Source organism: Triturus cristatus, chromosome 3_2 (assembly GCF_964204655.1).
Source record: "Triturus cristatus chromosome 3_2, aTriCri1.1, whole genome shotgun sequence".
Classification (NCBI taxonomy): domain Eukaryota; kingdom Metazoa; phylum Chordata; class Amphibia; order Caudata; family Salamandridae; genus Triturus; species Triturus cristatus.
Genome location: NC_140584.1, coordinates 582,341,342 through 582,356,388, shown reverse-complemented (window position 1 = coordinate 582,356,388; position 15,047 = coordinate 582,341,342). Strand labels below are relative to the sequence as shown.

At 45.1% G+C, this 15,047-nt stretch overlaps 1 protein-coding gene across 5 annotated transcripts in view; it reads left to right on the top strand.

The window, feature by feature from the left end:
* The window catches only part of MACF1 (microtubule actin crosslinking factor 1), a 1,146,281-nt gene that overhangs the window by 309,093 nt on the left and 822,141 nt on the right, over nt 1-15,047 (top strand). For all 5 annotated transcript variants that reach the window (XM_085648361.1, XM_085648360.1, XM_085648359.1 and 2 more), the window contains 6 exons: nt 1,916-2,028; nt 2,176-2,282; nt 2,484-2,603; nt 5,526-5,621; nt 7,703-7,830; nt 7,913-8,006. In XM_085648361.1, coding sequence (XP_085504487.1) covers nt 1,916-2,028; nt 2,176-2,282; nt 2,484-2,603; nt 5,526-5,621; nt 7,703-7,830; nt 7,913-8,006 — 658 coding nt within the window. The remainder of the gene's footprint in view (nt 1-1,915; nt 2,029-2,175; nt 2,283-2,483; nt 2,604-5,525; nt 5,622-7,702; nt 7,831-7,912; nt 8,007-15,047) is intronic.

Genomic DNA, 15,047 nt, shown 5'->3' with positions numbered 1-15,047 from the left:
ATTTGTGCCTATAAGCACGTCAGCACTGTGTTCTGCTCTTTGTGCATTTGTGCCTATAAGCACGTCAGCACAGTGTTCTGCTCTTTGTGTATTTTGTGCATTTGTGCCTATAAGCACGTCAGCACAGTGTTCTGCTCTTGGTGTATTTGTGCCTATAAGCACGTCAGCACAGTGTTCTGCTCTTGGTGTATTTGTGCCTATAAGCACGTCAGCGCAGTGTACTGCTCTTTGTGTATTTGTGCCTATAAGCACGTCAGCACAGTGTTCTGCTCTTTGTGTATTTTGTGCATTTGTGCCTATAAGCACGTCAGCACAGTGTTCTGCTCTTTGTGTATTGTGTGCATTTGTGCCTATAAGCACGTCAGCACAGTGTTCTGCTCTTTGTGTATTTGTGCCTATAAGCACGTCAGCACTGTGTTCTGCTCTTTGTGTATTTGTGCCTATAAGCACGTCAGCACAGTGTTCTGCTCTTTGTGTATTTTGTGCATTTGTGCCTATAAGCACGTCAGCACTGTGTTCTGCTCTTTGTGTATTTTGTGCATTTGTGCCTATAAGCACATCAGCACAGTGTTCTGCTCTTGGTGTATTTGTGCCTATACGCACGTCAGCACAGTGTTCTGCTCTTGGTGTATTTGTGCCTATAAGCACGTCAGCACAGTGTACTGCTCTTTGTGTATTTGTGCCTATAAGCACGTCAGCACAGTGTTCTGTTCTTTGTGTATTTTGTGCATTTGTGCCTATAAGCACGTCAGCACTGTGTTCTGCTCTGTGTGTATTTTGTGCATTTGTGCCTATAAGCACGTCAGCACAGTGTTCTGCTCTTTGTGTATTTTGTGCATTTGTGCCTATAAGCACGTCAGCACTGTGTTCTGCTCTTTGTGTATTTGTGCCTATAAGCACGTCATCACAGTGTTCTGCTCTTGGTGTATTTGTGCCTATAAGCACGTCAGAACTGTGTTCCTGCTCTGTGTGTATTTGAGCCCACAAGCACGTCGGCACAGTGTTGGTGTATTTGTGCCTATAAGCACGCCAGCACTGTGTTCTGCTCTTTGTGCCTATAAGCACGTCGGCACTGTGTTCCAGCTGTGTGTATATTTGAGTATATAGGGATATCAGTCTCTCTTGAATTGAGTTGCACGCTGGGCCCACTTTGTGTGTTTTGTTGTTGGCACTGTATGCCTGATCTGTGTGTGTATACTTGTCTGAGGACATCTGCCTTTTACCGCTCCTCTGTTTGAGCAACAGTGACATCCCTCTGCCCCTGCTGTGTACGTATTCATGTGTGTTTATACACTAGACCCTTCTGTGTGTATATATTTGTGTGACTCTAGGTGTCCGTGCCATAACTCTACTCTTTATATAGTTAGGTATTTGATGACGTGTATCAGTGTGTCTACTGTGCATTTCTAGCTTTGTATATTTAGACATCTAAAGAATGAACTCTGTGCCCCTGCTTTGTGTGCGTGCTTTTAGGTGTCAAACTCGTGTTTCTGTTCTGTGTGTATATAGATCAATCAATCAGTATGTTTATCGCTCAGAGGTATTACCCCATGGGTATCTGGGCGCCGAGGGTGCTGAGCCTCCGTCGAACAGCCAGGTCTTGAGTGCTGTTGGAGGGTGCTGTTCGGAGGTGGACTGGCAAGTTGTTCCAGGTCTTGGTGGTGATGGAGGAGATTGATGTCAGCATTGTGTGACTGCTCTCTTTGTATTGGTGTGTCGGATGGCTTGCATTGTGTGCCCCCCTCTCTGTGTGTATTGAGGTGCCTAAGGCTGTCAGCAGTGGTCTCTGTAAATACTATCTTCAGCGACAGCCCTGTGTGTGTTCCTGGTCAATGACAATGTGGTTTGCATAAGGGTGCCCTGTTCTGCTCTCAGTTTTGACTTGTGGAGTTTTTATGCCATTTGTCTCCCGCAGACCGGATCTGGTGGACATGGAACGAGTCGAGATTCAGAGTAACCAAGAGAATTTGGAGCAGGCCTTCGAAATCGCAGAAAGGCTGGGGGTCACCCGCCTGCTAGACACTGAAGGTGAGCGAGACTCTGAGCCAAGGAGGCCCGCGGAGCAACTGCAGACAACATGTAGTGTCTCCCTGAAATACTGCATGATGGGGCGTGCAAGAGCATTCAAGGCGCCATCACTGTCCTTCTCTTCCTAACTCGTAACCTTTTTTCCAGACGTGGACGTGCCGTCCCCCGACGAGAAGTCTGTTATCACTTACGTGTCCTCCATCTATGATGCCTTCCCCAAAGTACCAGAGGGCGCCGAGGGCATCAGCGCCACCGTGAGTACACAGCGCTCCAATGAGCTTTCTGTAATGACCAGCGGCTGGAGTCACTCCCTCTCTTCTTCTCTGGCTCTGCTCCTAGCCTGCTGGGGGTTTGTGGGGTTTCTCAGGAGCGTCTTGCAGAGCCTCCGCGTTCCGTTCTAGCGGTGCCTGGGCAGACCGGTGTGAATAACCCTCGCAATCTTTACTCTTTCCTAGGAAGTTGACACTCGGTGGCAGGAATATCAGAACAGAGTTGATTCGCTCATTCGGTGGATCAAGCAACACACGATCCTGATGTCCGACAAATCCTTCCCACAGAACCCTATCGAGTTAAAAGTAAGTTTGAGCTCAAGCTCTGATGGGTAGTAGGGGGTCAGCATAGGAGAAGGCTTGGAAAGGTGGCACTTTGTGGCAACAGTAGAACCAAGCTACATGTTACTTCTTAAGAATGAGTTTAGAGGAGAGCAGGGCGCGGCAGACTCGCCCTCCAAGTCAGCGGACGAATATCTGACTTCCGAGCCTTCAGTGCTGCTCCCGGGTTCACCGAGAGCTCATCTACCCCTGAAGGACTCTAAGCCTCTCCCCAGCCGAGCCGGGAGCGTCTCTGTCAAAGCCAGTGCAAGACCCTCGCAGTGTAAATGCATCACGAAAGTTAAAGACAAAGGTATCGTGAAAGGGCTCATCTGTGACACATGCTACTACGGTGCAGCACTTTTCTCTGTCATCCATCAAAACAACAAGACCAAAAGATTTCCCCTCTTATGCCCCGATCTGGACTGACCGTAATGGGCAACGGGCATTTCCCCGTAGGGGTGGGGGCGGTTTGGTGGCCATGGGGGCTGTTTTTTCAGCACTGCTGCAATATCGGCCCCCTGTAACAAAAGCGGGACCAGTGCTTCTTGCTAGCACACCCCCCCCCCTCCTCTCCTCCCAGGGCCGGCCAAGCAGCAGTCTGCCAGGGCCGGCCAAGCAGCAGTCTGCCAGGGCCGGCCAAGCAGCAGTCTACCAGGGCCGGCCAAGCAGCAGTCTGCCAGGGCCGGCCAAGCAGCAGTCTACCAGGGCCGGCCAAGCAGCAGTCTGCCAGGGCCGGCCAAGCAGCAGTCTGCCACGGCCAGCCAAGCAGCAGTCTGCCAGGGCCGGGTGCTGTTCCCTGTCCTGCCCTGTGCAAATCGGCATATGCGGTTGGAAACATGGCAAAAGTTTTTAAACTGCACTGCATGTGCATACTGGTTGGTATGCTGGGGGCCGTCGAACCCCAAACCTTAATTGTGGACAGTGCAGTTTTGGTGCTGCGAAGGAGCGTCACATTGAGTGACGTGCAGTGCATTTTTGAGGCCTGTCCTTTGGAGCAGGACTAATCATTTGAGGGATCATGGAAAAGTCGAGGAGCAGTGCCGAGAGACCCGCATCCTGTGGGGCAGAGAGGCGGATTTGAGTATGAGGGTAGATCGGTTGGAGTGTAGGGGAGGTGACCAGGTTATGGCTGCCTGTGTTAGGTATCTTAGGATGGAGAGTGGGCATGACATGATCATGGCATACATCCTTCGTGTTTTTGATTTTAGAGTTGTGGTGAGTAGTAGCATTTGAATTTCTTTTCATTCAAAACATTGGCAGCCTTTATAATTCACCAGTCCACTTACAGTGTGAAAGACTCGTGTTCCCAATCACATTCTCTCACCTCTTTATACATTATAATTTCCCATTCTTCCTAGCTCATCCCCTCAGTTTACAGAGCTTGGGGATCTCCAGTCTCTCCTTTCTTATGATCTACATTATCATCGCTGTTACCGCATGAACACAATAGTAAGAGCATCCACTGATGGACGTCGACTATTGATTGAGACATTATCCAATTCACCCTTGTTAGATCAATATTACCTTATGTGTCTGAGCGCTTTATAAGGCGCTATGTTCAGAACTTCTTCTGTAATATATGTGATACAATCAGAAGAAGTAACGTGGAGAGTCTATATCATTTAAAATAAGAGCTTAATTTACACTGTTTACATTTTTAAAAAAACATCATGGCAATTAATATAATCTTTAAGTGACAAAATATTTAATGTTCTTTAAATTAAATTAAAAAAACGTTGCGCAAAAATGAGAAGTGCTCCTTCTTTTCCTACCGCTTACTTTGGCTATTGTTGATACACCATTTACTTCATCCTGTAAAGAGTAAAATAATGCAATATAGATCCACATCACCATCTTACACAGACGGATTCTCTGTCCTATTCGGTGGGTTGTTTGTCGAGGGCTACCCAACAGCAGTGAATCTCTCTAAACAAATCCATTTGAAGATCCGATAGCCCCTTACCGTCTTCAAGTACCCCAAGAATAATTAGGTACCCTGTTGCTTGAATTTCTTTATAAATTCAATTTCTTTTATTATTTTCTGCAAACCGGAGCAAGCCAGTGGCAAAAGAAATAAATACACAGCTAGGGCAACACAATACTCTGAAAGGCTGTTGCTTGAATTTCTAAGAACGTGGCCATCCTTGTAGTGGAACTTGAATGTACGTTGCAGTTATTCTGGGAAGTGGGGGTTGTGGACCAGTGATACAGTTGGAACAAGCAAGGTCTTGGAAGCTCTTGCAAGTCCCGTTCATCTCATAATGCCCTCCAAACATAAACTAACACCTTTCATCTAAGTTTTTAAAATATTTTGGGCTTGCGCCCGGAAAATGCATGATTCCAGAGGAGATATGAGAACCTCATAGTGTTTTGCACTGGCCCCGCTGGGAGGGTCCATAAATAAATGCCATCTTCTCACAACAGCTCCCTAGAATTAGAATTCCACACAGGGAAGGGTGTCTCCACAATTTTGGACAAATTGATATTATCGATGTGGTATGTCATTGTTTTGATCCCCATGCAACTTAATTAAACCTCAAGTGGACCTTTACAAAATAGAAACAGGGAATACATGTGGAAGAGTAATCACTTTATGTTCAGTTTTTCCATCTTCCAAACCAGAGTGTAATTTTCTGTGAGTCTTTCGGGAAAATGTCTTTAAACAGATCCTTAAACTTGGGTGCAATTTCTTCTCCCAAGTATTTTATTTGCTTAGTGGTGGGAGCAATTTCTTGATCTGGCTCGTGCTGATGATGCATGTCGCTACTCTTTTTTGACATGGAATGTCGTTGTCTGTAGCGTGTCTTAGCACGTGTATATGTTGTGTCGTGGGGTGAGCAAGACATTGGGTGCTCTATCATATCCCTTACTTTCAACCTTTGATAAATGTGTCTTCTCTTTTAGGCACTTTATAATCAATATGTACACTTTAAAGAAACTGAAATACCCGCCAAGGAAGAAGAAAAGAGTCGGATCGAGAAGTTATATAAATTATTAGAGGTAAGAGTGGTCACTGATAATCGGATATTAAAATCTGCCAAACTGGATGAGAGGCAGATGAATGTGGAATCCATTCCTGAACCATTCTCCTCTCCAACATTCTCAAAAAGGATATTTGAGTTAGATACCCAGCAGCCTTTTAAGAGGGCAGCAAGCAGCAGGGTCATGCCCCAGCTCTATGCAGTGAAAGTATCTGTTTGACCCTGTGAAGCTGGGACTTTGAGCAGTGGACTTACCTCCATAGGCAATGATTATCTAAAAAAATGTTTTGCACCAGTTGTCTCTTTGATTCTATCAACGTTTTGATGGGCTTGTTTTTTTGCTGCTTTTTCGTGTTTTTTTGTTCAGCTCATAGTCTGCCATTAGTATGGCTTCATAGCACCATTAGACAGCATGGTGGTTCTTCAGCAAGCAATTCTAGGTTTTTCATAACATCCGAGTCATACTCTGAAGATATTTTCTGAGTATTTTGTTTTTGTCCTGCATGAAATTGTGGTCAATTGTATTTCTTACAGAACTGTTGCAATATTAGTTGAAATGTGTATTATAAACAGGGAATGTGGAGGAGTGTGGCTCAATGGTTAGAGCGGCAGACCCTGAAGCAGAGTTCTGGCCAGGGACCAGTGTTCGATTCCCGCCTCGGTGGGGTTCGGGCTCAATTTCCTCGGACCTGTCTATTCTCGCCTCGGTGCCTATTCTAATCACGGGCCCCACGCTGCAACTCTGGGCAATAGCTTGCTTAGCCTCCACACCGGCCCCAACAGCGCTAAGGATGCCTGGCTTCACCCTGGGGGTGCCCAGGAGTGGACACTTCACAGGGAAAGCCAGGAGGGGTTCCACAGCTGTATGAGTATCCGCGCCAGGAAACCGCAAAGGCGACACCGCAAGGTGGCCGAAAGGTGACAGTGCGCTCTATAAGTACCTTGACATTTACATTTACATTTACAAGCGTCTTTTCATGGCACTGTGCATCAGTGACGGAAAACACATCAAATGCCATTATGTAATTATCAGCACACTGGAACCTTAACACACCCACAGCTAACTTCAATAGAAATTACCAGAAATTTGAGGTTAGACTGAAGGTGGTGCCAATAACCATAATTTGGCAGTTTCGCTGATTGTTAGTGTTTATATTGCATTCAAAACATAATATGCTTTAGAAGTTTTTTCATTGATCGATTGAAAGATGAATATTTAAAACTTAATTTTATTGAAATACTCATGCTAGAAAGCTAGTATGACCTGAGCTCCTCAGGACAACAAAGTGATTTCTGACTTGTCCCCTCAGAGGTCTTCAGGATGATGAAGCCTCTTGTGATTGTGGGTTTACACCGTTTTTTGTTTTTTTTACTTTCTGTGGTTTCTGAGCTGGCACTTCGGGTATCTTTGTTGTGATGAATACCTCTCAGGGTTTGTGGGTTGGTGCCTCAGAGGCCGTAATGGAGATACAGCCTCTACTCCAGACTTTATAGAGTTTGCAATCTTTCCGGGTCATTCTCACATGTCCACGGGATGACAGAGGCCTTTGGTGGTTTCTGGAATGACACACACAAGTGCTCAGTAAATAATGGCATTTGACGTTTTTTGGGTTGATGAGTCAGAGATTCTCAGGTTTTCAGTGATGCTACCAGTGTCTCTGAGATCCTTGGAACACCTTGGTGGTGCTCTTGATGATAACTACCTTTGGTTATGTCTTGGTTCCGACCTTTGTGGTGCTGTAGGCTTTTATGATCTTGCTTAATTTCTGGTTCAGTGCCTTAGAGATGTTTGGTATGATAATGACCAGATACTGGATTGGCTTCGTGTAGGAGAGGGAGAGATTGGAGGGTGTGAAGGCCCCTGGTGGCTTCTAGGTTGTCATCTCAAGAGATGCGGAGGGCGATGAGGACCTGAAGAGAGCCTCTCATTGTCTTCTTTCTGTTTTGCCGCTTTAGATGTAATGGGTGATCAAACCCTTTTGTGATTTCCATGTTAATACCTAAAAGGTGCATGGAATAAGAAAAGTCTCTTGTAGTTCTCTGGATGGGTGCCTGAGGATTGCTGATGCATGTGATACTCTAATTTGTTCATATTTTTAGGTCTGGCTTGAATTTGGTCGCCTTAAGCTGCCCCCAGGCTGCCACCCTAATGATGTCGAAGAGGAGTGGGCCATGCTAATTGTGGAGATGCTGGAGCGGGAGAAGGCACTACGCCCAGCCGTGGAAAGGTCAGTAGGTTTTTGAGGAGTCTTGCTCTTCTCTCTTTATCTTTTACAGACTGTGGCTTACCTACATCTCCTCTGTTAACAGGTTAGAGCTGCTGCTCCAGATCGCAAACAAAATCCAGAATGGTGCACTGAGCTGTGAAGAGAAACTGACCCTTGCGAGGAATACCCTGCAAGCCGTGAGTCCTCACATGTCTCAGATATTCCTCTAATGTTTGGTGTCTGTCCTCAACTTCCTTACTTATCTGGTCCCATCTCTCTACAGCTCTGTTTGTGGCCTCTGAGTTCCTCACTGCATTTTCACATCTTTGCATCTGTGTCCACTCTCTACGCTGCTGTTTCTTGGCTGTCCTTTCTCTGTGCATTCGTTTCCCCCTTCTTTCCTCTCCTAGCACTTCTGTTTCTAATGTCCATCCTTTTTATTTTATCCTTTGTTTTTTTTCTCTGTCCTATAGTATCATTTCACTGTTCTCTATTTAAAAAAAAAAAATCTTTAATTTTTTTTTAACTTGCCCTGCCTGTTCATACCTTCTCTCTGCTCTCAGTTTCTAGCCTGCTTTTTTTCTCAATCCTTTTTTGCCTTTCTTTATCTGCCTCTTACGTTCACGACATTGTTTCCGGTCTTCTTTCTACATTTTCACTTGCAGTTTGGCACATCCATTGCATTTACTCCAGGCCTAATTACAATGTTCCTTTTTGTGTTTAACACCTTGACTGTGAGTCATTAATTTGATACTTCTCATGCACTCTTTTCAGGAGATAATACCCTCATGGAAGCCCTGTGTGTTTTATAACCTCTTTTAACCCTTCCCTTACCAGCTGTCAATTTGTGCAGCGCCCAGGTCATCCGTTTTCTCTCTACCAGTGCCTCTTTTTTTCTATGAATAGAGCCTGTCTCATGCTCCCAGTGAGGTTTAAATGAGGGATTTATGGAGAACAGAGGCCTGACGAAGGCTTAGCAAGTTTCCACTCACATTGCCTGAAAATATGACTGATAAAACCCTGCACAAAAAATAGGAAATGCAACTCCAAAAGAAACTCTTTTTCTATTAGTGATAGTGGATAGAGTGCTTGTCACCCCTTCAGATAAAAAAGTAGGCGGCACAGTTAAACAAGAATGTATTTGAATGCAGTACTGAAAAAGTTCCGTAATAAATTAAATGTAAAGCCTAAAGTACATTAAAATGGTATTTGATTATAAGCACCCACTAACAGCTTTCCTTCAGGCTGCTCCGGAGGCACCCTGGACTTTAGTAAATGGAGGCCACATGGGATTGGGTGACTTTCCACTATTTGGACTAAACCGTTCCCCATTGATAAATTAGTCTGGTAAAGAGTCACTTGCTGGAGGCAAAAGTATGGATTTTTTTCTGTCATTGCATTTCTCAGCACAAATTAGATGAGTGGAGATTCACTTTTTGTGCCGTGTGTTGTAGATCACATACTGTGCAATACCAATCACCCTTGAATTTGGAATACTGCGACTTGTTTTATTTCGAAGTCTTTGTTTCAGAATCGGACATGCACAGAATGACCCATGATCATGATCCCGAAACCCACAATACAGTGGCACATAGACTTCCACTTCTGATTATTTGATTTCAGTTTCGGAGATGAAATTGTGTGTTTAATGCGGAAACTTTGTCATGACTGGAAAATAAAACTTTGTCACTGCTGTGGCACTGAGGAAGCACAATTTATGAAAGAACTCATTGAGAGGTTCATATTGCACCGGAAAATCTCCCACCAGAATTACAGGCAATATGAAGATGGTTCAGAGGTGGGTGGAGTATGGGAAATATGCCTTTTTTATTCTTCCTCAATTGCCTTGAGAGGTTGGCACAGTTTAGTCAGCTTCAAGTTTGTAATTTGTGTCTTCCCCAAGACCAAAATTAATTGAATTGCTTGGCATGACAAACGTGAGATTAAAAAGAATGTTTGTCAGCTTCTTTGTTGGCTCCCTTCGCTGCTGTGGAAAGGTTGTGAATGAGAAATTGGTACAGCTGTGCACATGAAGAATTTAAAAGTAATGCTGATGATTTGTTACGGTACAACCCTTCTGACATAATCGATCGGGCCAGTCCTATTGAGAATATGACGAACCCGGTCCATGAAATATTGAATGGAGTAAAGCTCCTTCTAAACCCACTAGTTGAGGTACAGATGATCTTGACTCACAATGAGACTACAGAAAGGATGTAGGTTAAGTGGAACAGCAACCTCTAAAAGAAGATTGACACACAATGGTGATTGGCCTAAAAATAATTCTCAGCACCTGTAAAACAGTGCTCATAAAAACAAGCCTGATGCCTGATATAGATCAGCATTGAAAACAAGATTGGCACTGGGAAAAGCTGTTGAAAAGGACTCCGAAGTCAACTCTGCTTCAAAAAAGATTGTCAATGCCAGGTTCTTTGGAGCTGAAAAGAAGAATCCACACTATTCGTGCAGTGAAAAGCAGACAAAAAATCATTTATGTAGAATTTGAGATCGCACAATATCTCAAAAGCACCACAATGCCAAGAAGGACAAGAACACCCAGCACCCCTTAGACAGTAGCCAACACTGCATGGACAAAAACTAAGAGAAATATACTTTTTGAGGAAGCTATTGTACCTGGGTTGGCTAAGTCTAGGTCAAAAGAGGAAACAACCCCTTGGGGATACAACACCATATTCATCCATCTGTACCTCAGTATCCAAATTCAGAGGCAAAGACCACACACATGTGGAACATTACACAGACAGATCAGGGAATGATGCATGAGGCACTTCTATGATGGACTTTCAAGCATGTTTCCTCATTAGTAGAGGAATTAGTAGGAGGAAGGTTTCCTTATAGAAAATGTATCTACTGCAAAAACGATTCAGTGTTTACCTATTTTGAAAATAGTTTGGGAAAACACAGCAGAAATCTTCAAAACAGGGAATTCTGATGGATACTTCTATGCAGATTCCTTACCTTAGAACACTCCCCAGGTGCCAGACTGGATGTGATAAACATTTCTCTGTGGCTTGCTCTCCCTCACTATACTGATGATACCTTTTACATTGATTTACAGAATGCCAGTGGGTTTGACATCTTGCTTGAGACAGAGGTTGGCTCACCACTTAGTCCACCAATGGAAGAGAGTGCCTCTTTTGTAGTGGTGGTCCCGAGGATAGTGCATCACTAGAATTACAGCTACCCTCTGTTGAGCCCAAAAGAAATATTTTTACTGAGATCTTACTGCTTTGGCCTTGTACTTCAGCGCCCTTCCTTCCGTTTAACAATGTTCTCACTAATACTTTGATGGCTCTGCGGTTGAAGCCTTGCCCACCTGTGAATGGACAGGTGGCAAGTCATCAATGACTTTCGCTTGATGACCTAGATTTTCTCACCAAGCATCCCATTCCAGTCAGGCTGGCCTCCACCAGTAGGGTGTATCCTACCACTAGTCCAATCACCCCTCCAGACAGGGAACCCAAGGGGCTTTTGGCAAGTGAATGTTTTCTTCCACCAGTCTAGTAGTACAATCCAGTAAAAAAAAATGCAGTTTGTTTGCTGAGTCGTAGCACACATGGCCTATGGTTCATGGCTAGAGAGGTCTTGCTGGCAGTCCCAGAAACTTTTAGAGCCTCTTTTATGTGATTAACAGGACACAACCAAATATGTTATCTGCGCAGGTCTGGATAATGTGGATTGCCTGGAAGGACAATAGGAACTAGCATTTTACTTCGTCTTCACTCGTGTATACATTCCACAAGATTTTCCAGCGATGTACAGGCCTCCCTCATCGATATATCCTGTGAGGGTGTCCAGCCTTTTTGGAGACAGGGCAGAATCTGTTTGAGCTCTTTGAGTATAGTAGAACTATGGCATGGTCTTTCAGGCTGTTCACCCCTGAGAAACAGTTCCTGCATCAGTTCAGAAAGGTTAGAGGTTATTCCAGAGAGCTGGCATATAGACAAAGCCAGTCTTTCCAAATGGTGCAGCAGGCACCCCAGTCCTTTTGATGCTGTGGATGCGGGTCAGGCAGGCAACATCCCAGCCAGCAAAGGCACTAATCCTCCAATTCCTCTGCCCCTGCTGAACTGCCCACTTAACCACTTAGTCCCTTAGTGGCGAATGCCCAACTGGTGGGGAGCAGTATTTGAAATTTCTTCCTGGGTTGGAGAGCCATCATGTCATACAGATGGATCTTGCAAGTAGTCCAAAATGGCTTTGCCCTACCTTTTCCCTCTAACCTGCCCACTGTCCCTCCCACACCAGTCCTGTCCATTGTGTTAGAGGAGATGGGGCTATTTGTCTCCAAGGGTGACATCAAGAGGGTTTCAGACTGGGAAAGAGGAAAAGTTTGTTACTCTTGCTGTTTCTTTTTTCTGAAGAAGAATGGAGGCCTCAAGCCGATTTTGAACCTTTGACCTTTTAATGCCTTCCTCCAGAAGGACAAGTTCAAAATGCCCACACTGACACAGATCCTGTCTGTTCTAGATCAAGATTACTGAATGGTGTCCCTGGACCTACAGGATACATAATTTCGTATACGCGTCCTGCATTCCAACAGACATCTGCTTTTGCTTTGATTGGTCATTCACGAATGTGACAGCAGTGGTCACTGCCCATTTTTGAAGGTCAAAGGTAACCATATTCCTGTACCTCAATGACTGGCTATTGAAGGTGGGCTCACCAAAATTAGTTTGGGCCATTTGGCTCTGAAGGCATTCCTGCCACCCAGCAAGTGGAGGCTGCTACAGGTTCTGATGGACAACACCACTGCCATGCGGTATTATGACAAGCAGGGCAGAGTGGGGTCTGGAGGTTGTGTCAGGAGGCTCTACACCTCTGGAGGTGGCTGGAACTCTAGGGCATTTTTCAGATTGTGAACCCCCTAGCAGGGTCCCTGAATACCGGAGCAAAAGAACTAAGCAGGCAGGGTTGGGCTGATGACATGCGGTGCCTGGATTCCAGGATGGCACAGAGTGTCTTCTAACTGTGGGGAGATCCATTGCTAGATCTTTTCATCACAGTTGAAAACGACATTGTTGGAAGTTTTGCACATTGGAGTTTCCACCAGAAATCTCATTACGAGATGTGTTTTGGCCGGTATGGAACACGGGACTCATGTACACCTTCCTGCCCCTTCCCTGAGTTCTCTAGAGGATTACAAATGAGCAGGCACAAGTCATCCTAGTGACTACGAGATTAAGCAGCAGCAACTGAATGCATTTGATCTACTACCTGAAGGGATAGATGTCATCTTTGCCCCTTGCACCTTTCCATCAACATTGTTTATGCCAGGTGCTAGGACATTTGTGATCTGATGTGGCATTAGCAAGACTGATTCCTCACAAGCAAAGCGGTCAGGTGTCTGTCAGTGAGTATGTATGTATGTGTGTTTTTTTCTCATCTTTGGCCTAACATGGTCTTGGGTGGGCACTATTACAGCTTATTTTTCAGGCCTTTCTACGTTTGCTGGACCAAGCGTCCCTGTTTAGATCACCAGTTATTAAAGGTTTGACACACTCCCTACCAAACCATTTGTGATGCCATTGTGGTACCATACCATGGTCTTGACTTTCTTTGGGTGTGCACCCTTCAAGTCGATGCATAGATGCTTGCAGATTCTCCTGACTTTAAAGACCTCCACCCTCATTGCTATTACATCATCTTGTTGTGTCAGTGAACTTCAGCCAGCTTCATTGCAACCGCCCTACACCACCTACTTATCAGACAATGTGGAGTTTGACTCTCTTTCACAATAGGAATCCATCACTCTTTGCTCCCCTTCACCCCTCAAAAGAGGAGAGAGACTATCAGCTGGCCCCCAAAAGGACGTTAAGCTTCTACAGTGATCGTACCATGGGCCATTGGGATGATGATCAACTTTTTGTGAGAATCTCCAGAGCAGAGAAAGGGAAGGTTGTCAGAAGAGGGTGCGGTCAAGGTAGATAATCGTCTGCACTAAGGTCTGCTATGCACTGGCCAGGGAGCAGCCACTGTAAGGTCTGAAAGCCCTTTCCACAAGGGATCAGGCTGCTACTACAGCATTGGCACGTGAAGTGCCAGTCCTTGTCATCTGCCTGGCTTCAACGTGGGTGTCCGTGCACATGTTCAAGAGGCATTACTGCCTTGACAACCAGGTCCGAAACAAAGGGCATTTAACCCATTCAGTCCTGCAAGCCATTTTGGTCTGAATCCACTTCACAGACCCTGCTCGTGGAGAGGTTCGGCTTTAATACCTATTCTAAGGTGAGGAATCTGTGGCTAGAAGTATCCCATCAGAAGAACAAGATACTTGCCTGTCGTTTCACACTTTCTGGTGGATACTCTATCTGACCGTAGATTCCTCAGCTCCCTTCTAACTCCCTGTCCTGTGGAGTGTGCTCTTTTTAACATATATAAAGGTCTCCAGTTAATGTTCAGGACACTGTTTTAGCAATTGTTCACGCTTTGCATCAGAGGGCACAGAAAGGTAATACAGAAGCAACCGAGGTGTGTGCTTGGATGGCACTTGTTTGCTGCTCTGCCACGTCACCTTTAGGAAGATGTGGAGTCATCACTGGGCCACACAGCACCACTTAGTGGCACATGGTCGCACTGCTTGGAGAAAAGTTTGTGTGGATGTGTGGTTCGATAGAGTATCCACCGCAAAGAGCGTTATCGAAGGTAAGTATCTTGTTCGACTAGATCAGAGTCCTCCATGGTAGAAAAGGTAAAGCTGCTCTGTAAGACCCAACATTAAGGGTCATGTGTTACTTAACGTAATCATAATTTACCCTTCATGCGAGAGAACGTTTATTCGAGTGACTCCACAGTCAGTTCCCTCAAAGTGAAAACCTACCCCACAGAAGAGAGTGGAGGTATTCTAGAGAGCACCTCCTCTTAATGAGGCATTGGAGTCATTGACTTTGAAGAAAGTTAAGAAGCTTTTGGAAATGACTGCATCATGAATTGCATTAGTGCATATTGCATTTAGGCAGGTGTGTCTGTTGTAGGAGTGTTTGGCAGTCCAGTGGGCACAAGTAGCGTTACACCCATGTTTTTACAAGTGGGACACACCAAAAACAGATTAATTAACCATCAACCGAAATAAGACATGCCAACACTAAGTCTCCGTGTATCCACACAACCCGTCTCTAGGGATTGCACTGTGGATACCTTGGTCAGAGATATTTACCTAAGCTTTTCCTTCTCTCTCACTCATTTTGTACCCGCTGGAGAGGATTAAGAAAGACACT